Below are 23,715 nucleotides of genomic sequence, written 5' to 3' on the forward strand. Positions count from 1 at the left end.
ATGGCTCTGATGCTAATGGACCTGGCCTGGATGAAGCAGAACAGGGGTGATGCCTGGAAGGAGATAAGAACAAATGAGTGGGTGGGGGACTGCACCCTTCTGCAAAAGCTCCCCCTCTCCAGGCATCCTGTCTGCCATGGCTCTGATGCCAATGCCCCTGGCTTCTGTGGCAGCTGACTGACAGCTGCCCCTTGGGAACAAAAGGGACTCAGGGGTATTTATGGCTGTCCATGCTGTGGCTGTTTTTGTCATCTCTTCACCCACCACTGTTTTGCATTGGACCCTGTCCAGGGTCAGTGACATCTTGAAGAAGCTCCCTGGGCAGCTGGACCCCTGGAGGTGACTCTCTCTCTCTCTCTCTCTCTCATTCTTTCTTCCCACTTTCTTACCCTTTTTCTCCACTTTTTTCTCTCTGTCTCTTGTATCTTCTTTTCTTCTCTCCCTCTCTTGCCTGTCTCTCTAGTTTTGCATGTGTCAACTGTCAAATAACATGTGTCAAATAACATCCGCATGTGTCAACTTGCTTGCACCCGACCCTTCTATGGTTGGACTTTGTTTTGCGGATCAAAAACAAAAATAAATTTTAATGTTACATCAGACTGTGTGTCTTAACTAAACATAAGCTGGGTTAAATTTTTCATCTAAAACCAACTGTACTCAAGAGAAGTCTTTCCTTGGGCACAAACAGGTTTCAGCTTTGAAAATCGCATTCCAGTAAAATGGCACTCCCCATGTCCTGCTCAGCTCTGCATATTTCAGCAGGGTCAGAAGCAAAAATTGTTCCAAATTTCACTCTTTCCAAGTTATGGGACATTGTAAAGCTTGGTATCAGACAGGAAACTACAGAAAAGGGAAGTGGCAAATGCGGTGACATGGCCAAAGCCTTGTGGCTGATGCCTCCAAGAGTTCTTGGTAACTTGGAAAACTATAAATTAATTCATTTTGCTGCCCCAGAGAAATATTCTGAAACTCTGTATTGTCTCTAATCAGTAATGAAACCGCAAAGTATCTGTAGTAGCATGCCCTTGGTAGTGACGGAATGCCTACTGCCCTTGCAGATGACATTCTGCACACGCAGCTGGGATACTCACATGCAAAGAATGAAGGAGTGAAAAAACAAAACCAAAAACAAAACATAGAAAAATGCATCTTAGAAGTTACTTATGTTTAATGCTTAAAAGTCTGAATGCACAAACAATAATCTACCATTATAGAAGTACTGGTGGTCAATACAATTCATTAGAACTATGTACAATGACACAGTTTAGTATAAAAATCTTTCTACAATGTAGAGTATTACGAAACTGTTAATGACATCAAACACTAAGCACTTAAGACACCATTTTTTGCTACCACATTTGGAACTTCAATGAACAGTCCATTTTAACTTGCAGCATCAATCCATTTCTAGTATGAAATTAAGTAATTTTCTACTTATACAATAAGATTTATCTACACGGGTCTTTTGATTTTGATCCATAGCAGCAAAGGCACTGTACATCAGCAGATCCACAGACTTAAAGATTTTTTTTTAAAGCATTCAAAAAAAAAAAAAAGTCACAGATCATAGTTTAACAGCAACAACAACAACATAAAAAGATAACACGTTGTCTCTGGCACAATGGCTCAGTCTGCGTCCATTTTAGGGACATCCAATCAAGACTTGGATTGAACTGCTGGCGAACAAAGCAAGTCCTTATTCCAGTGAGAATCCATTCCTTTTTTATATGTCGGAATGATTACTCTTGTAAATCCTACCTCAGAGGTCATTGCTTTTGTAGTTTGTATATTGGTAGGCATCCATTCTTATTTCAGTGCAGTTTCCAAAGAACGTATCAAATATTTTCATAATCTCTTGTAATTGAAAAATTGCCTAAAGACACATATCCCCATTTTCAAGGAAACATTGCAAAAGTTTCCAGAAGTAACAAAGGTGATTCTTTGAGGCAACTTATTGTACTCTCTACAATATAACAAAGAGAGGTGTTTATATTAAAAAACCTAGCTTGACACCAAAATGCTTTATGTTTATCGACAGAAAAGCATTGAGAACAAACCTGTACACAGGATGCTATATTAACATTGCAAATATATAAATTAGCACATTCTTACTTAAAGTGAATTTAATTTAGATGTGAACTGAATTAGCCATTCATCACAGGCATGTAGATTACTGGCTACAGTTTGCAATTTCCTAAGTTTCCAAGACTGTCTAAAATAGTTAAGATACAGCATTTTCCCACCAAATTATTATACTGTAATAACACTTAGAGGTCTCATCCAAGAACAGGACTAAAAAATATAACAAAGTTTATTTTTTTAAATAGAAACTACAAGTCTATTTAGTGTAATTTTAACTATCTCCTGAACATCCTTCTCCAAGATCCCCAATTTATCCACCTGTAAAAACACAAAGTATACAATGCACCTTTCAAACTAAAGCCGGGCCAGACAGCTTTATTTAGTCAGTTCAATGTTAGAAACCCTTCTTTAAAGAAAATAAATACATTGCAGCTATAATACACAGTTAAAGTCTCAAGTTCACTGCTAAGTATGCTTATTCCATCTTCTTCCAAGCAGATCTCTGACAATTTGGTATAACAAGTTCTTAATGAACATTCACAAATCAATAGCAAGTTAAGAAGGTAAAAATAAATTCCACAACTGTGATGAGCACTTAAATTCTCAGTTTAGAAAGGAAAATAAAAGGAACATACAGCAAAGTGCTAGGAGAAGGAGTTCAGCCTGCGTTCAGATTTGTCTCTAATAAATAACTTCATAGACTGTAGCTTTCTTGTCCCCAGAGCCAGTGACAATGTATTTGTCATCCACAGAGATATCACAACTAAGCACAGATGAGGATTCTTTGGACTACAGGGAAAAAAGAAAAATAAAAAATAAAATAAAAAAAAAATAAAATTAAAAAAAAAAAAAAAAAAAAAAAAAAAAAAAAAAGAGAGAGAAGAAGAAAAAAGAAAATTACATCTTTACAATGCTTCAATCCAGAAGGGTTTGAAGATTAATTGGTAGAGTTTATAGAGAGGGAATACACTGAAAGCTCATTTAAATATCAGTACCGCGGTGGGAGCTTTGCAAGAAGGATGTTGCTCCAAACTTGTTCCACCTAGAGCTCTATGGCAACAAAAACAGCAGTGAAAAGGGAAATGAATGCCACGGACCCAGAAATAATCTACTAATCAAACAAAAAGAACTAGTCCCTTCTATACCCTTAACAAGCAGTGAGCATTTATTAATATTTCATATGTTAGCTTTTGCATCAAAATGAATAAAAAGCCATCTTCTGCCCTCTTTTGTTGTAAACCAGAAAGCTACACTAAAAATCACTACAAAAACCTACCCACCTACAGGTATGAAAAAAAGAGACTCCACAGAAGTAGCTGCATCAATTCTCACTATTTCCTCAACACAACAGACAGAAGCCTTGGACAAATAAACTTAAGTTATCAGGAAGGAGGCAAATATGAAAAGATACTGTGATGGATTAGGTTGTGCAACACTGTACAGCCAATGAATAGGAGACAAGATACACCAATGATGCAGGAGCTCTGTCTCTCCCAGCTTCTCTGTCTTTTCTGAGATGATACTTAAGTACCATCACATTTTACTTGCTATTTTACTGCATGCTGTCTGTTGCCTTTACCTAGTATATGTCCACATTCTTTTATGCCTGCCACTGCAAGACCTGAGCACTTCCCAACCATGCCAAGGTTTTGCCAAGAAACCTTTGCTGCACTGCACAGGAAGTTTATTTCTCCACCCCTCATTAAGAAAGCTGCACTGGGGTTTTAACATCACTTTCAAAGATGTGTACTTGTTCTGTGGGAGGTTGTTCAGGAGTTGAATAACCTCAAGTAAGAAAACTCAGTCCTCAGCTTTCTCATGCCATGGCAAATTGCACCATCCCCAAAGGTGCAGATGTGGCATGAGCTAGTAAAGGTGGAATCTAACCACAGCAACAGTCAACTTAATTAAAAAAATTCCCAGTATAGAGGTACTGTACATGAGAGAAGGACATACCAAAAATCCCACTTTTCTTTAAACACAATGTGCCATTAAATTTGGCACAGAGGGGTGAAGAATTACAGAAAGATTACAACTTCCAGTTACACTCCACAGGGCTCCTCTGCAAGGTCAGAGTCTTCAGGTCAGGAGTCTGTGGGTCCAAGCATCTCATGCCAGAAAAATACATCTTGAATATGACTTTCCCTGTTTCAGCTACATTTTGTAGTGAATGCTCACTTAACAGCCTGACTTGCGTACCATATTACAACAATACACCCTTGAAGGTGGGAAAGAAGGATATTAAAAACAATTTCAGATTAAAGTCCTACTTTATTGTAAGAGCTGAATTACTCAAATGTTAGAAAGGACAAAAGTGGCTCTCTTTTATTACAGATAAAGTCTTACAGAAACATAGTAATTAGCCAAGAATTTCCATTTAAAAACTCCTTAAGCTAATGACAGACCCTGAGATGTGCAGCTCTACTGCACTGCAATGAATGTGGAAAATCACTTTTAGAGGATGATTACCTGGAATATACTGGCTCCATAAGGTGTTCTCCAGGCATTAAGAAGATTATCTTTTCCAGTGCTTACAAACCATTTGCCTGTAACAGATTGTTTAAATGTTATTGTTACAGTTTTTTTGTTTTGTTTTGTTTTTTTTTTCCAAAGGACGCACCCCAAGAGAAAGACTAACCTTAAAAACAATGCATTCACACAGTAATGGAAAACATATCCAAAGAATAGTCACATTTTTATCCATTGTATGCAAAACAATATTCATTCACAAGCTAAGCAGTTTACACAAAAAAGCAGTCATACACAATTTTAAAAATAATTATAATACTTACATTTAACATCTGATTTGTAAATAGATCCCTACTTTCTTTTAAAGAATAAATTGAACAAATTTCTCAGGAGGGAAAACACTGGCATAGAAAGACTTGCTTACCACAGTGAGCAAATTTGAGTGACAACACACAGCTCTCATGAAGATGCAGTTGATACTTGTCCGGCTTAGTAACATGCAGCACCTCGACATTGCTGTTCTCCATTCCCACAGCCAACCATTCACCAGTTGGACAATAGCCCAGCGAGAAGATCTGGAATTAGCACAGCAGTAAAGGAATGAGCTTGAGATATTCAAAACCAGCTCTTGCTACACTGTTAATACTATGCAAAAACACATTTTGGTCTCCTACATTTTAAGAAACATGATAATCCAATTACTGCAGTCATCAAGATGAATTAGTTCATGTAAAGAACACTCAATTAAATTTGTCTTAGTAGAACACTGAAACAGGCTAAAATAGTCAGTCCTAACTTATCTGACAAAATTAAAAAATATTTTTGTAAAATATTTTTTAACAAAAATCTAGAGAAAGAGAAGCAGACTGCACACAGGAACATTTCAACCTCACAATTCTTAAACAAAAGGATTCTCTTATGGGAGAAGTGCTAATCTGTTAAATAGTCATAAACAAGAAAGATGTTTAGTTGCCCCAGGAAAAAAAAGAAAAGGGGGGGGGGGAAGGGGAAAGAAGAAAAAGTGTGAGACAATGTGAAAAATTCTTCAGAGTTCTCTTTGAGCCTGCTTTTTTTTTGCTTAAAACAAAACAACAAAAGTGCATGTTATAGAAAACCACGACAGATTTTTCTTAACATGTCAAGACTTCTGAGATTGAACCTGTGATGTGAAGTCATGTTGCTGCAGTTGTCTCCCCTCTCTGAGATCCCAGGATCTGACTGTATTGTCCAAGCCTCCAGTCCACAGTTTGGTGCCATCGTTAGAAATGTCAATACAGCTTGCTCCATCTGTGTGGCCCTGAAATTGCCTGAAATATTGAAAGAAAATACACATGTTCACACACTGGAAAGAGTTCTGAGAATGTATAGAAAATACCTCTTTTCTTTCTGTCTTTGCTACGCAGCTATTAAAGAGAAATGTAGATTCCAACAGCAGTCTGAGATTAATATATATTCCAGGAAGACCACATGAGTTTTGTGATGAACGGATGAAGCAAAGTGGCCAGACAGCCCAGTGCTAATTTGATTTCAAAAGCACACTTTACATGTCGGATACACTGGGGATATTTGCTGCTGACTGTGTGATACTCACTGTTTGACTGAAAATGCCCAACTCCCCCAAAGGAATGCAGTATGATTGTCAAAATTCACTGATCATAAGAAAAAAATGGCAGATTACCAATAAAGCTGGAAAAAAAAGAGCACTCTAAATAGGAACATCATGGAGTAAAAGCCTGCCTTTACATCAAAAACTGATACATCACATACAGTAAACATACACATAGTGAAGTGCACAGAGAAGCTCCTGTGTGACTGGCTCCTAGCTTACGGTACATTAGTGTTAAGCAGCAACTCAAATTCTTAAGATGCTAAGTTTGCAGTGTAGTAATCTACACATATCTTTACCTGAGACATATTTGATGAAGCACAGATTAAAGAGATTGGAGTGTGAGAACAGTGTATTTCATGGAAAAAAAGAAAACCAAGTGCTCAAAGTACATCTAGCAGCGTTAACAACAGCCAATCTTAGAAAATTATAGTTACAGCTTTTCAAATTACGAAACTCTTAAAACCTATAAACAATTATACAGATTTTGTCAAGGTATTACCACAGCTACTGGCCAGCAATGAAATACTGGAAGTAACTATGCAGATACCATGAAGAAAATAGTCTACATATTGAAACTAGCACATAAGGCCATTTCTGATTAGTTCCTCTCAACCTGGTGATCCAGTTCTGTTGACCTACCTTACTAAAGTCTGGTTATGCAGATCCCACACTGCAATGTTTCCATCGCTACAGCAAGAGAAGCACACCTTGGAATCAGGGCTGATAGCGAGAGCATAGCAAGCTGGAGCAGAAGATGTCAGTTCTGCTTTGATGCGAGGAGTTGGAGCTGCCAGGTCCCAAATGGATAACGTGCTGGCTTCCCCGCCAACAATCAGGGTGCGGCCATCAGGGAGCAATCTGCAGGAACGGATGTAGTTATCTCTGTTCTGTGGAGACAGAAGTCATCAAGAGATTACTCATGAGGAAAGGAAAACAGCATTAACATGAGAGCAGAAATCCATAAAAGTATTGTATTCCCTCCTGGTTTTAATGAGCCATTTATACTTATGACAATGATAAAGTGTATTAATGCCAGAAAATTACATGACATTAGGGAAGTACTTAAACTTGATCTACAAAATTCAGTAGTGAGAGATATTTAATCTTAATTAGCATCAAAACGCAAAGACTTGAACCCAGCCCAAAACAATTCAAGATAGCTGTATTCAACAGCTTGTGTAGAAAGTTACATTTTCATACTCGGTTTATTACAGAACATTAACCCCTCGGCATGGAGGAGTACCAAATTTCCTGTACACTCCACCCCCCTCTGTTTCAATGAGACTTGCTGCCACCATCTAGGAGACGTCAGAGGAAAATATTTGGGCAATTTTCTTCATTTGTGTAACAACTTATGTAGCAATTCATTATATGTCTACATGTGCCTCACAGTTCTTATTTTACTGACTCTGTAACAAGAACGAACATCTTACTAAGAACTGGTAAATGACATGAGAAAAGCTGCTAACAATGGTTCATCTTGTTAGCACATTCACATAATTTGTGAACAACACTCAAAGATATTTTTAATTGTCACATTAAGATAGAGCAGTGCATTCACATACATACACAAGACACAAAATAAGTGACGTAATCTTCATATAACCTCAGAGAATATAGTGGAGAGACAGGAATTTTTTAGGATATCAAGATTTAGGATTGCCAAAATCATCGAAGTTTATAAACAATACTTGCTGTGCTGTTTATGCTTTGAGGGCACATAAGCATAAACTTATGTACTGATCTTTGCCCTACCAATAGCACTTTAGGATTTTAAAGACATTTTGATTCATTTGTGGGGGAGAACCACAAGCATGACACGGAACATACTTCAAACTCTGTTGCTTCTAAAAGAAACAACAAAATTACAATTGGAATACTGAGTTTTGATACTACTGACAGTACTCAGCCACTGTTCGCTGTCCCTTAATGGTATAATTTTGATGTTAATGCAACCTGCTATCTTCTTCCACTATCATCTGCTGAAGTTCACTTACCAGGCAGTCCAGCTGAGAGACAGGGCTCTTGTTGCCAGGGTGGCTGATGTCCCAGACTTTCACACACCCTTTCCCACCCGTGTACACGTGTCTCGTCGGGTTGCTGATGGTAACTGCACACACAACCTCCCCGTGGTTCAGAGTGTTGATCTGACGGGCATGGCGAGGGATTCCAGGGCCGATGAGGGCATCCGGAGGGAAAGGAACTGGCTGCATCTGACCATCTGCACTTACATGAAATGAGTATGCTCTGCATGGGAAAAAAAAAGATAGGGGTTCATTTAAAAGGTTTTTATTGAAGTCTGTTTAAGAAAACAGAATTAAAGTATGTGTCTGCTGTGGGCATTCAGACTGCATTCAGCTCCTCTTGCCATTTTTTTTTAATCATGTGAAGAAATTATTTATCTATAGCATGGCCCTCAAAGCATAAACTTGGGTATTCTTTTTCTAACATGGAAAGTCAAGCACTATCTACTAATCAAATGAGCTTTTACAACTCATACAATGATAATTTCTGACACGGGTAAGGATACATGACACTACTGTTGAACCTGGGGCACAGGAAGACCACCACATGCAGAGAAGGGAAGGAAGGTTGGGTCAGAGCCCCCAGAAGACAGAAAGAGCTGGCTGGCTGCTGCAGAGTATAGGAGGTAGCTGAGCACCAGGGGACATTCGGTTGTCTCTTACTGACTATAAATTGCAAATTTCATCTGGACTGCTGCCAAGCTGCTCCAAATGCCCTATGGGTCCCACGCTCCTCAAGCAAAACTGCCCTGCACTGTACCTAAGGGTGCAGTGAAACCTCCACCGTCAGTAAGTTAAGTCCTGAAGGTACAGTTGCTGACATCTGACATGACAGACAAGGAAAAACACACTGGAATTTTCTTCCTTCTTTTGGGATTGCTGCCTTTTTTTTTTTTTTTCTTTTTTCTTTTTTTTTTTTTTCTGTGGACCTGACACAACAACTACAAATCCCAGTTTCTCTTGCCAGAATCAGGGCTCTCACTGAGGTAGAATGTGTTGTGTGACTGCCAGTTATGCCACCTGTGAATAACCTATCAACAACTTCATCTTGAAATATTTTCCAGGGGGAACAGTTAGGTTGTGAAATTGTCTTGTTCTGAGATGCTACTTGACACAACACATCTATTATAAGAGCACAAACTTTATAACAGGGTTCACCTACCCATACCAAGGTATGCTTAATGGAAGGTTTTAATTTCCTTAGACTTAAAAATTTATCACAGGACTGATGAAAAATCTATTGGCACAGTGGTGGGATGAGAAGAGCTCAGAAAAAAAAAATATTTTACGAGAATACTTAAAATCACCTCCTAATTGTTACTTCCAAGTCACTGAAGAAGGTGGTCTCCCGAATTCAACTACTAAATTTGTTATTTAAAATTCATAGTACATTAACACTAGAACAATAATTTTCAGTGGAAAAAAAATGCAACTCTCATTTTCACCTTTCTGCCCTATTCCCAGATCTTTACACACTCTTCTTATCCAGCACTCTATTTTTTGTTCTGGCAGGTCTAAATGACAGATCATATCATTCTCCGTTTTTTGAAATTGCATACATTCAGGAAAGGGTAGAATAGATTTCTGTGGTTGTTGGAAGCAGCAAACTGCCTGCATGAGTAGAATTAGGGTTCAATTATCACTGCAGAAATCTGAAATAACTTCCTTGTTATCTACCTAATTCCTGTTTGCTGCAGTAAAGTACTGCAAAAAGCAGCTGATGGTCACCTGAAATCTCTAACAAAGAAAGGAGAATTTAATTTTCTGATTTCTGTATGGAGTCATTCTCTGCAGAGGCATGTTGAGCACTGAGTGTATGATACTGTTATCAGCCAAAGTGATTTTTAGCATGTTTATAAAGTACACAGGGAGCATATTTAACAATTACAGAAATAAAGCTTAGATCTGGAGTGATCTGAGAGTACATTATTCTCACTCTATTCATTACTCCGTACTAGCAGATGTAATTAAACTGTTGTTTTGTTGCTTGGTTTGGTTTTGTGGTGGCTGAGTGGCTTGTTTTTCTTTTTCACCCTGAGAACTAACACTGCATGCTGCTTATTTGAAGTATTCTAAATATCTTACAAATATCAAACACTATAAACACCTGGTGAGGACTTCTTTCTTCTCTTAGCTACCTTTTCGCATTATGTATTATACAGTATTCTCATACATATCCAAAGTGAAAAGAGAGTTATTAGGCCAGATCCCTACATGCTGCCCACTCCAGCAGACACTGAACAGTGTGGAGAATTTATTCAACTTTCGTTCCAAGGGAAAAGGAGGAGTGAATAAAAAAGCAATACTGAATAATAGCTGCGAAAAGTACTGCACTTAAGATGAAGAAAAATCAATGAAATCATGCTAAAACAACAACACATTTCAAAGGTTTCAGGCTCTATGGCAGACAAATGACAGATACATTTTACAGGAAGGACTCTGCATTCCTGGTATCGCCATTTGTCAGACCCCACTCAGCACAGCCTGGTCAAGATGGTCTACCATTCCTCCCAGGTAACTGACTCCACCAAGGATGAACTTGAAGCCAGCAAACATTTCAACACTATGTCAAGACATTTCTAAGTGCCTGTTGCATGTGTAAGATGAAGATCTGTGACCCACAGTATGTAACACAAAGAAGCTGGTCCAGAAGCTGTTGCACACACTGATTTCCATACCTATCTATGCAGCCACGCAAAAGGCAGGGCAACAAGCAGAGAAATCAACAGGAGATGGTAACTACTGTGTGACACTCAGAGGGCTAGATGTGGCTTATGATTTGTGTGGCACCTATGTACAAGAGGAGTGTCAGATACAAGGACTGATCACTTGCCACCATTATATGTTATTAACCCTGCATGTCCACCAGCTCACTGGCAGGTAAGGGTACACATTTACTCACACGCACGCAACTGTGTGACTACCCTCCAGCCACTCCTCTGCACACACATTCATACACACAGGAGTAAGAGAAGGAACGGCACAAACATTCCCTGCCCTTCCAACTCTCCAGTACTAGCTGGTCACAGTTTCTCACAAGTGTCACACAAGAAATGGAACTGGAGGACCCTTCCATAAAATCTGGAGTGGGGTCTACACAGCTGTTGTATTTTTTTCCCCTCTCTAACTCAAGAGGGATGTGGGCAGAGAGTTCTTCATATCTATGTAATTCTTTTTCCAAGGCTTAGAACAAGCAAAGCATGATAGAGCAGGTCATCTTTTGAGGTCAATTCCATCAAGGATGAAAATGAACATTATGATACAATACAATGATTCCTTACAGTATTTTCAATCAAACAAAACATTTCGGCATTCCTTTCTCTGTACACTGCTGTTTATAGCAGTGCAAATAATTGCTTGCAAATAATTGCTAGGCTTCTGTGAACAAAGAAGTAATTTTTTTTAAACAGAGAAGCAGAGTGCGGGAGAGATGGGAAGCCAAGATCCCATTTCAGTTTGCATTTCCATGTAAGACCAACCAGTCAGATTCAGTATATAACACCTTGAAGCTCAGCTCCTTTTTCCATTTATTTCTGTCTCCTTTTTTGTATATCACTCAGTCCTTGTTGGCTGCCGTAAGTCTTCAAAACAAATTCACAAATGGAACTTTAAGATTAAACAGTGTTTCTCTGGTCCTTGCCAAATAGCTATATTTATTTCTGTTCACACAATAGTTTCCAGTAGCTAAGGGGTATTCCAGCTGGCAAACGAACACAACTTCAACAGATGACTGACTTTTAAAGTTGAATGTTTGATACTTACGGTTTTCCCCCTGGGATGCCTGTGAGATTGGGAGGGATGCCTGGGACTCGCATGTGGTGATGTGGATCAAACCCAACCTATAGTTTTCCCCAAGCACAAGAAAAAATGGTATTAAGATGGAGTTAGGTACAGGAAGACTGTTTAATTAATGTTCTCCTTAGCATACTTGCCAAATTGCAGAGACTGAACTTGATTTAACCCTGCAGGTCTTATATTTAATGGAAACTGCTCTAGACTCCAAATGTACCAGCAGCAACCACTTACCACCGGAGATCTCCCATAAGCTGCCGCTGCTGCTGCTGCTGCGGCTGCTGCACTCATTTGTGGAGAAATATTGTGTAGACCAGCATAGGCAGCTCCAGGGCTGGTTAACTCCCCATTCATACCAGCATGTGGCACAATTCCAAATGGAGTAGGATAAGGACATGGCACTGCCATAGGTGTCCTTAAGCTTGAAGCTATTAAGGCAAAAAAGAGAGAAGTCATGCAGCTAGCCCAGAACCATCAGATGAAACATGAGTTTGGAAACAATATTTATATATATATATATATATATGTATGTATATATATATAAAAATACACACTATATTAAACTGCTGAAGAACCACCTCAGCATCTAGCTTAAATAGCTGTAATATGCTGCCTTTTCCCTCAAGGGAGCCTGGTTAGGGACACACGGCCACCATTTCAGACCTTTGAAATATACAGACACTGACCTAGTGGGTCCACACCTGGGGGTTTGCCAGGCACTGGCCTCAGTCCGGGAGTGGAGTTGCTGCCTGGAGTTGGGGCATCAGTTCGTGGGGTTGGGGTATTTGATTTAGACACAGGAGTGGTAGATTTCTCATTCTAATCACCAAAAAGGAAAAATGGAGACAGTTTGTTAGTTATTTTACTTCTTTAGCTGGTGGTTGAATAAAAGAGCAGAGAACAACCAGAGCATGCACAATCAACAATATTTAGCTTTTGAGTTTTGGTTTCAACAGTCCCTGGCAATCAAGAGAAGCTGCAGAGAAACTGAAGAAGACAGAATGGCTTTGGGAATTAACAGAGGTCTTACCAGCTTTCTTCATCAGGGTCATATGTATGATTCGGAATGAGATCAGTGACTGAAAATCATTTTTGTCTGACAATTACATTGGAAGAAATGTGAAATCTGTTGGTCTCACTCTACTCATGGTAGGCCTGCTCCCATTACAATTATGAGTTTCTGTCAGAGGCCACTGTCAGGTGGACAGTAGCAGGAAAAACAAAGCCCACAAGTGACCAACAACTCATGCCCAAATGTAATGCAGGAAACAAAGGATGGAGACAATGATGGGTATAAAGTCAGGAACTGTGCAATGCTGCTCCTGTGGCAAGCTTGTTCATCAGACAAAACACTGACTCCCAGGCCTGAAACTGTCATTCCATCACCTTTCCTGAGCACTACATCCATTTTAAGCTTTCTTTGTATTTCATTTCATGTCTTTAAATAATCTTGTACCCTGACCTGTGATGAACTATGAATGGAGTTACTGTGCAGCTCAGGAAGGTGATTGACTGTGGTCAGAAATGAAAGGAACAAATATTCCTGACTTGCAGGCAGCTCTTTTTTTGAATTGTGATTTGCAATGCAAGTCAAGGAAGGCTCTTGTAAATTACAGATTACTTTTTAGATAGAAAATAAAAATTATTGTTGTTGTATATGGCCTGATAACTCAAACAAAGCTAACAACCAAATCACATCCAAGGAAGGAAGTGAATTTGCTATAAACCACAGCACAGGAAAGCAGCTCAAGGAACCCCTGTGTACTTTTATTTATTCTCAGGATGACAGTTTTTTATACAAGGGAGGAGAAAAACACCTCTCAGCACAGCACATCCATCATCCACCTATACCACCTATGAAAATAACCTCTTTCTGTCCCCAAAAGACGATGTGAACTTCCTCCATACTATTTTATTAAATTTCTTTGAAGAGATAAATTAAACAAATTTTAAATTGATGCTTCATAGTGCTTTCCTGGTAGCTGTGGAAGTCCAAATTGTATATAGACAGAAATCCAGTAAGTGTGTGTTTCAGCATATGACCATGGATCAGGAGCATTTTGAGGAACTTACAAGGCTAAGTTCTTTGGATTTGGAGGAAGGAGTGCTGCTGGATGATGCAATAGACGCTGGGCTAATTGGTGCATCTTTCTTCAGCAGTCGATTCTTGTCCAAGCCATTCTCCCGTGGAGAGTGTGCTGGGCTCCCCCGTGGAGAGGAAGGATCCTAAACATCAGCAATGTGGATTAGTATAAAAACTTCATCCTAGCCACTAGTGCTTGTCTCAAGCAATTCTCACTTCACAAGGAAGATCTGCCATAAAAAATGACATATGCCTTCAGTTCTGTATTGATTTAGCTGATAGAATTGTGAAATTCATATAGATCATGGCAGGCAACTTTTAATTTTATTTAAAGTCTTAAAATATCATGCTATTAAAAATGAAAAATGTTAAAGTTACCTATGGATATCAAAACAGGGAAGTAAAACTTATTTTTCAGGTAACAGGTTGAAAAGGTTTGAGACACTTGGCAGACCTCCTAAAGTTCACAAATGAAGACAAGGCCAAAGTGAAAGAAAGCACAGATACTGTTACAAGCTGCATCCTAATTGCCGTTCAGGGCTTGCTTCAAATATCTCAAGCAGATTTTTGGTTCATACAAGAAAAAAAAATGTCCTTTGTAGAAAAAAGTCTTACAGATCTGATTTGAATTTGAGAGAGAGAGATGACCTGACTGGATTCCCTCAGGCATTTCAATCTCCTTTATGGAGGCAAAGGCTTCAATATGCACATAAACCACCAAACATCCCCTTACCACCACTTTAAAGTTGAAAAAACACCATTTTGTATACCTCATTGGAAACATCAACTACCAAGTTGTCATCACTCTTTTCACCATCGCTGTCCTGCAATGACAAATCACCATGTGTTAAAAAAATGTATTTAATAACCCAATGTTTCCTAATTAATAAGGAAAAATAAGCCAATGAAAGGCTGCCCACAGCTATGGAGCATAACACAGCATATATTTTTACCAAGCTTCATGTGGCAATACAATTACAATATTTAAGACACCTGTTGGGTCTCTGCTTAACAGGTTGCCACAGCTGATGAACAAGGACACAGAATGAAAATCCTCATCCAAAGTTAAGATGCACAGAGAAGTGGAGCCAAGCTCAAGTGCAGATCTACCAAGTTCCAGCCTAACTAACACTCAGTCTTCTTGTCACATACCTTCTAGGTTCTCTATATCTGTATTAATAACACTACCAGCTCTACACATCAAAACTTTCCACCCAGCCTATATTAGAAGCAGACAATGGGTTAAAAATTTTGACTCTCAGTTTTAAAATTAGTTAAGTACCAGAAGTCAAGTGAATTAGAGAGGAAGACTTAAGTTCATTACTCACATAACGAGCTGCTATTTCCTTCTCTTCTGTTTTCTGTTTTTTACTCTCTGAAGAATAGTCTGTTGAATTTCTGTGCTTTTCTGTTGTTCTGAAACTGGCTGAGGGAGACACAGAAGAGCTCTGCAGTCAGAAAAGAGATGAAGAAAACATCATCAGGTACTCATTCAAAACAATGGTTCATTTGCTAGTATCTCTCAATACAACTTAACCCGGTAATGACCTGGAGTTGTTCTCACAAATACCACTTCAGGTTTGAATCAGTGACAGCTGCCCAGCAAGCATCTTGTATTAAAAGTGCACAATACATTGCAAGAGCCAGAAAAAGGCAATCAGCTGACTGATTGTAGTTGCTACCTGCAGTGTCAATGGGATAAATGCAGAGCTACTTTGGATCATCTTATGAATATTGTGGATTGGCTAGGTGTTGGATTGTTTCCTCTACAAATTTGTAGGGTTAAATTAATACTCCCAAAAGAAGGGTGTGCATGTGTGTATTTGCCAGTGTAAATCAAGAACACAGTGGCTCAAGGTAAATCACACTTCAGCAAACATCTGAATGAAGATTTTTAGCAAAGAAAGATGCTTCCAAATGGTCTCAAAGCAGGAAAGAACAAAGCAAAACACCTAAAGTAATTTTATTTTGGCACCTTTTAGCATTATAGGCTGTGCCTGCAACAGACAGAAACACAACATAATAGCTCAATGAGTCTCTTGCCATTCTGCAGCCCTAGCTTAGTAATGATGATTAAAACAGCACACATATGGGGCAGGAATAAAAGGGAGATAAAAGGGAGATGTACTTTATGAAGTCATCCAACATTTCTGCTCTTCTCTCCTAACATATTTCCAAAGGTGGTGGAGCCTGCATATTGGTATACAAAAAAGTAAGCAATGAAATGTAATGTTCCCCCTGGGATTGATTTTAGCAGCAGCCAGAGCAGCTTTTGGCCCTAGATCAAGAAAGCATTTAAGCACGCGCTAAACTTTATTTCACACTGAAGTCAATGGTTAGATGTACAGAAGTATGGATGTGTTTAGGCACTTTGCAGAATTGGAACTGACAGGAATGAAGATGAAAGCTATTCTCAGCGGAAACACTACTATTTCCATCTCTCTGTCCTCCTTATATAGGGGTGGGAGGACCAACAATCAAAAAAGTCCTTAATGCTGGATTTTGGATCCTTTCATTCATTCAGAAACTATGTTTGGGGTTCTTCCTATAGGCACTGTAAACATTTGTTGTTCCCCACTGTACAATGCAGAATCCTGCTTGTGGCATTTTCAGTGCACAGCTCCCTAGGTTTGTTTTATAGCTGCTACCAGGACCGGAAACCAACAAGTTAAAATTTACATTGTGTGTCTTCTGTTCCGCTGCCATTGCAATTTCTTTTTTTCCTTAACTTATTATACCACAAACTTCTGGTAAGGATTAAGAACTCTTAATCAGAGATGTTAAGCTGTGGTTGTTGCCTAAGTCAGATGAAAGAATATTTCTCCCTGCTGGGACACTCAGGTCCTCCACTCCTCTCCACTTGTCTAAAATTTTTTTAACAGAGAACATTTCTCTAAAATTTCAATTCTTGTCAATATGCAGCTCAGACTAATTAGTGGTGGAATCTGCAAAAATCTTCCATCTTTTTGACTAGTAAATTGTTAATTACCCCTGAATAGAAAAAAAAAATATTTAGAAAAAAGCCAGTGCTGAACACAGCCTGTACCTTTCCGATTTTCCCACTTGCACTCTCTCGCTCTCACAGATTAAAATAGGCAGGCACAGATTCCCTACCCTGAGCAAATACATCTTGAAATGGGTTCACTGATTTACCTTTAAAGCAGATCATTAGTCACCTGTTACAGAAAATGACAAAAACTAACAATGTTATCTTTTTCTCTGAAGAGACAACATTTGGAGACAGCAGTGGAAGGAGGCACAGAAGCCCTTGAAATAAAGGCCAAGTAGAAATGCAACATTAAATGAACTGATGACTTGAAAAATGTATTTGTTTACAGCAATCATACAGCATAGTCTTTTGTGAAAGATTTTAATAGTAGGCTCCTATTACATTTATATTCATTTACAATTTTGGAGGCAGTAGCTTGTAATGTGCATTCAATTCATTATTTCTCGACTTCATCCTACAGAAAGCAATTTGCTTTAAAACGAAGAAAAATAATCACCAGTAAATTACAAATTAGAGTGGTGTCTAAAGAATTAAAGTAAACTACTGCACTTATTTAAACAGAAATATTTATTTTCATAAATTCGAAAACATATAGCTATATTTTTCACAATCTAGTTAGTTATGTGCTATAGATACCATTTTAATCTCTGATTTCACTGTTTAATAAAGTAATAAATTAAAGCTCCCTACTAGAATGATAAAGTAGCTAATTATCACTAGCATATAAAGGATGAGCACCGCATTGGGCACTGAAGCAATGAACACTGTTTAATGGTTTTACTGCTCCAAAGATGGATCAGACCTGGTACCAATACGAAAAGTTCTTCCTGCAGCAGCTCACCTGACATTAGCAGAAAACCAAAGACAACTCACCCACTGACAGCAGGCAGAATCTCATTTCCCAAACTGAAATTTGGCCAGTGTACTAGGACTACCATTATATTGCCTTAAGAGCCAATTACTACAGAACAAATCTAAATATTCTGTCAACTTTCCTACCCTTTTCCTTGCATGGAGCCCATCAATCAGCATCCCTGCAATACTAACTTCTTTTCCCTTCAACATGTAATGGACCTGACACATCAAGGTCTTCATGGGATATCTGATACTGGCACTGACAGATCCAAATTTATCTCCTAGGATAAGTAATAAATATCTGTCATGTACACAAGCAATGAGATATTGCCTAAATCTTTCCATGGACTTAATGCCTACCACTTTCATTGTGTGAGGGACAACACCATTAACCATACTGAGTTCTCACTTGCGTTTGCAATAGCTTTTCAGCCCATGAGCACAGTGAAAAATACTGGATGTAACACTGTCCTCACAGTCTCCACTGACACCAGATTCTTAAATATAATCCTGTACCCACCCACACCTCGGTTCCTGTGTGTCCAAGTCTACATAGTCCAAGAGATGTCCTCATATCTGCAGACTGTGCAAGAAAACCTCCACTGAAGCATACTGTTTAGCAGTCAGACTCTGCCCTATTCCTTGATTAAAACATCACTGCTCTCCAAAACAGCTGCCTTTAAGAAGCTGGAATGGGATTGCTACTTAGAGAAATTAAGTGATTCAGCATTATGACTTGGCAGGCTGTAACTTAATGGGCTGGAGTTCTCATTTTAGTAACTATTAAAATTTATAGAGAAATAAAGTCTTTTCACACTGCTGTTTTCTTCAATAAAATGTGTTAAGCTGCTAGAGAGAGGGTAGCATTTTTCTACTAACCAATGCTGAGTTTTCGCACATATAATAATTAGATCAGACATAGGAAAAAATACTCCTTGGTGAAAGTAGGTTATATTTAGTTTCCATTTTAGCAAAATGTACCAATTTTTCACATTCTGCTTAGGTAGAATGTTTTTATTCATGTTAAATACACCACAAAATGCTGACAAGAAAACAACTGAACATACACATTTATAGAAAGGCTGAGCACAGTGCCTGTTCACATAATTTGTTGAAGTGGAACAGTGTGTTTCTAGTGCACTAAGCTGTAAAGCATAGTATCTCTTACACTTCAGTCTCTGTTTTGGGCAGTGCTAAGCTCAGTGCTGACTGAAAAGATCTGCCACAAGGACAACTCTTATTTTCTCTCCAACGCTGGCAGGGTGCTGCTTCACATGGAGTAGCAGTGCCACACAGGAGCAAATTAAATGAACATAAAAAGGGACATACAAGCCTCTTATGCAGTCATAAAATTCTCACAAGTAACAGGGCAACTATGTGTGCTCACTGTGTATCTGGGATAATTAATACTTCAAATTGTTAGGGAAAAAAAAAAAAAAAAGAAGTCACCGGTTTACCATCAACTTCTGCTGGAAGTTGCTTGCATTAATGTAAATGATCACCCTGTTAACATGGCAGAAGAGAAATCAATATGGTCAAATTGCACAGGCATCCAACTGCTCTCAATTGCTGCAAGCCCCAACTCCCCCCATGCCAGCTCCTGCAGACAAAGACCTGGCCTGAGCAGACTAAGTGATAATTAAATGAAAGCAGTGTTAAAAGTAATGACTAGAGATGACAGGATGAAAAGCACTCCCCCATGATAAAGATGGTAACTCTTTAAAGCATCCAGGAATGTGACCATTCCCCAGCGTACCCTTACTACTATGACAAAATGATGTATTTGGAGTGCAATAATTAAAACAATAACTCCCATCAAAGTGGGAATTATGAGATAATTGACCAGCCTGAAGTATTAAGCAAACTGCAGTAAAAGCCAAGGATGCTCAATGCTAAGGTCAATTACAGTATAATTATCTGAATGACATTATTGCTGTTATAAAGTCTGTTGAAAGTATAAAAGAAACTATAAAAATGGATACAATATGCATCACAGGGAAGCAACCAGCCATTAATGCTGCTTGGTTGGCTGATGCCAACATTATAGATGAAAGTACCAGTGCTGAAGGTTGGACTCGGGCACTGCACTGGGCTTGTGTTTGGAGCACTGTGCTCTCTAAGATAATGCTGTATGCTTAAATAAGAAACACGAGGGAAAAAAAAAAAAAAAAAGAAAAAATTTAAAAAAAAAATGTGCTGTGACTTCTGACATTACAGGGATGAGACTGAGCATGGAGACCACTCTGGTGAGTAATGAGTGGTATGAGGTGGAAGAGGTCCCACCAGAGAGGTGACATAAGAAACATGTTGGAGAGAGGAAGAAGGGGCAGTCCTGTGTAGCCCATCAAGGCTGTCCACCCAGCAGAGGACAGCCACAAAGATGAGTTCCCACACAGTAAACCTGCTGCATGTCTCTAATTATAACACAACACCCATCTGTCTAAAAATCCTCATTTATTTACATACATACATACATAGGCACAACTGCATTATTTTTAATAAGCTCAGAGATGGTGTGAGCAATATGGAGTGTCTGCATAGTGGTGGTGTTCCTGAGATCACTGCTACTAAGCCTTTTTTTCGTTATTGTTACTATTACTGCTTTACTATTGCTACATCCCAGTATCTAGTCCAGACTCACTGATTTTGTGTATTTTGCTTTAGTTTTCCAACACCCCTCCTTGACTCTTCATACATAGGCAAATGGGTTTTTCTTAGCCTGCTTTCCCTTTAGGTGTATGTGCTGTACTATGATCAGGCTGACACAGTCAGTCAGTACAACACAGAGAGCATCTCTTTTGAAATGGCTCACCAAAGGAGCCAAATACTGTTCCCACATATATCACTGGTCACAGCGAACGTCTTCAATGTTTTCAGCTCCCCTTCTTCCAGCTTGTTCCTCTGCTTGTCCAAACTGAAACTCAGCTTCCACTCAGCCCTAACACAATCAATTATTTTTTTTCCCCCACTAATTTGCTGCCTTCTCCCTGCAGCTGCTTTTTCAGATACCAGAAAAGTCTCAGTAACTGTCAGTGAAAAATGCTACTAACTAGCTAGGAAAGATACAGAGCGAAGCTGGTTTTATTATCACATGAGCCTGAGCTAAATGGATTGAATTAAGTAATCAAGCATGTGATAATTATTTTTAATACAAACTATGATTAAAATGCAAACTTTGATGTTTTATATACCATTTTTACCCACTAATTAACTTTGCTAATTGCAAAATTAATGAAGTTAATTAGTGGATAAGAGTGTCATAAAAACCATCAAAGTCTACATCTGCAGTGCTGCTGCAAGAGCAACTAGATGGCCATAAAGAATTTCAGAATAAAGAGAATTTGTAGGCTAGGCAGCTAGTGTTGGAAACATAAGTGTTCTCAAATGTTTTACATTTTAAATGTAGATATGTATGTATGTTATGGATATGTATGTGTAATTTCTTTAAAAACCTCCACGCAACATTTTACACCGGTGCCCTGCTTGCTGTGGTGGTATCAGTGTGAGATTTAATCTGAGCTAATTAAAGGCATCAAAGTCTAGATATTTTGAAATGGGTGGTAAACCAATAAGCCACTGCAGTTGGACATGTTAATTCCAGTCATGTCTTTCAACATACACTTATCAATTTGCTAGAAAAGCTAAGCAGGCCACAAAGTAGAAGTTGGAGACAGATAGCAATTTTGACATATAATCCTATCAGCATGTGCTGTTGCTTCTCCAGCCCCTCCTGGTGTACAGGTGCATTGTGGTGTCAAGAAAAGTAGGTGTTTAAAGCAATGGTGAGGGCTGCCGGCTATCCTTTCACAGATGAGTTTTTGCAATAAATCCTTTAAAATATAGCTTCTCCAGTAATAACTGGCTGAGGGACATAACACACATAAGGCCTAATCACTACTGACACTGCGAGGGTCAAAGGATGAAGAGAACTGATGCAGTTTAAGCACAAGCAGTGAAGCAGCAGAGGAACACAGCTGTGAGGCAAAAAGGAAAGACAGGTTTAGGTTAAAGTATATCTTAGCACAGATGAATGAAAGTAGTGAAATCAAGGAGTGTGGCAAGAATAACAAGCACCCTTTGGTAACCAAGGCAGTTTGAACAAAGGATGTGGTTTCAGCAGGGAACAAAAGAAAAAGAAACAGATGGTCAGCAAAAGGAGTTAAACACTTCTGATAGGTTTACAGAAGCTTCAAAGTTCACAGATTACATTTACCATCAAGTCTGCTCTCATCCACATCTGCCAGCTCATAAATATGGAATTTAACTGATGGTAACACAACCCTGTACTGTCAAGCATCCTCCCCTTTAATCCACAGAGCAATTCACCTGATTCATTCTCCATTCACTACCCTGCACTTCAATCTCCTCCCCTTTGAAGAGACCCCAAGTTAAAACCACATGCTTCAGCACACAGCAGAGCATGTAATTTGGACAGATTGAAAAGCTTTGCAAGAAGGTGTTAAGGCATAATTTGCAACTGGTACAAACAATGCAGCCGGTGAGCCCTAAGGAATATGAAGGCTGCAAAGGAATTCTGTCCCTAATGATTCCAGAACAGATTAGTGCTCCCAGATGACAACAGCAAAAGCCTGGAAATGTTACCAGAGAAAACTGTGCTGCTGGCATTTTACAAAATAAATGCTGAAATCTAGGACAAACCTGCATGTTGGTCATCACAGTGTACAAACCTTTAGATGCTACTTTAACCAAAGTCAGACACACTGAAACACTGAGGGATCAAAGGCGACTGGATTACAGAGATTCAGAACTGAGGGTAAATATAATCATGTTTGGAAATCTGAGGAATAGGGCAGTGCCAAAGAAACACAGAACTACAGCTCTTCTCTCCTCAAATATTTATTTGGGGTTCCAGATATTGATCTTTCATACTATTTCCTTCAGTAGAACCTGAAACAGTTCGAACAGCTCTTGGAAAATACAGAGAGGAGAGTACTGGGAGTTAACTAGGGAGAAGGAGTGAGAGAGAGCATGTAATCGCAGGATAAGAGAAAAAGCTCAACCAGCTGTAGTATCCAATGCTGCAATTTAATTGTGGGCTCACCACCATGAAAGGGAGAGAGCAGGACAGCCACCAGCCTGCATTACGGGCTTTGATTCAGCAGCATACCATGGCGCAAGGAAAAGAAGCAACACTGAGAGCATTCTTCAAAAGCTGATGATGGATGCATACAGAGAATTGCCAACATTCAACATCTCTCCAGCATATTAAAGCTAATTACATTTTCATAGCAGAAACCACAAGGTAACTGAGTTAGTTTTTAGAACAGTAAGAAAACACTAAAGAGGGAATGTTTTGTTAGAGCCATTAAAGGCTCTTTTTTTTTTTTCAGCATGCTCTACACTTTGTTAAAAAATACCTACACGAATCACAAAATCCCTCTGAAGAATAAATGGCTTTTGCTTAGAGCCCTCTTTTCAGACCAAGCACCACAGTAAAACTGTTATCCTTTCACTTTGCACAGTGATTAAAATGGACTGTACGGCACCGAGCCAAGCTGAACGCAAACACTTTCCTACAGTGGCTCAAGCCACAGGGGTTATGAAAATCTCATCAGTACCAGCAACAGAGGTTAGGAAGTAAAAAATACACACACCTACACCCCTCAGATTTTCCAGGTTAAAGTAATAATGATAAAGGCTTTAAGCATTGCCTTCTCCAGGGATAGCTAAGTGGATTCAGTTTTCATATGACAGGTCCTAACATCTTTCTCTTGGGGACTTACATTCCCTATCTAATTCTTCATTTTGACCAGAAAGATATAACCAAGCA

The 23,715-nt window shown here is 38.9% G+C and overlaps 1 protein-coding gene across 5 annotated transcripts in view; it reads right to left on the reverse strand.

Annotated features, from left to right (window-relative positions):
• Positions 1-1,150: 1,150 nt before the first annotated feature.
• Positions 1,151-23,715, reverse strand: part of LOC139790321 (transducin-like enhancer protein 4) — a 105,529-nt gene continuing 82,964 nt past the window's right edge. For 3 of the 5 annotated variants that reach the window (XM_071731974.1, XM_071731975.1, XM_071731978.1), the window contains 12 exons: positions 15,388-15,507; positions 14,830-14,883; positions 14,050-14,202; positions 12,663-12,795; positions 12,211-12,404; positions 11,947-12,023; positions 8,158-8,407; positions 6,800-7,047; positions 5,711-5,858; positions 4,976-5,126; positions 4,552-4,628; positions 1,151-2,871 (listed from right to left, as the gene is read on the reverse strand). In XM_071731974.1, coding sequence (XP_071588075.1) covers positions 2,764-2,871; positions 4,552-4,628; positions 4,976-5,126; positions 5,711-5,858; positions 6,800-7,047; positions 8,158-8,407; positions 11,947-12,023; positions 12,211-12,404; positions 12,663-12,795; positions 14,050-14,202; positions 14,830-14,883; positions 15,388-15,507 — 1,713 coding nt within the window. In that variant the 3' untranslated portion in view covers positions 1,151-2,763. Of the gene's footprint in view, positions 2,872-2,950; positions 3,133-4,551; positions 4,629-4,975; positions 5,127-5,710; positions 5,859-6,799; positions 7,048-8,157; positions 8,408-11,946; positions 12,024-12,210; positions 12,405-12,662; positions 12,796-14,049; positions 14,203-14,829; positions 14,884-15,387; positions 15,508-23,715 lie in introns of those variants that run through there. The other 2 variants (XM_071731976.1, XM_071731977.1) reach the window with 2 other exon arrangements.

Source organism: Heliangelus exortis, chromosome Z (assembly GCF_036169615.1).
Source record: "Heliangelus exortis chromosome Z, bHelExo1.hap1, whole genome shotgun sequence".
NCBI lineage: Eukaryota > Metazoa > Chordata > Aves > Apodiformes > Trochilidae > Heliangelus > Heliangelus exortis.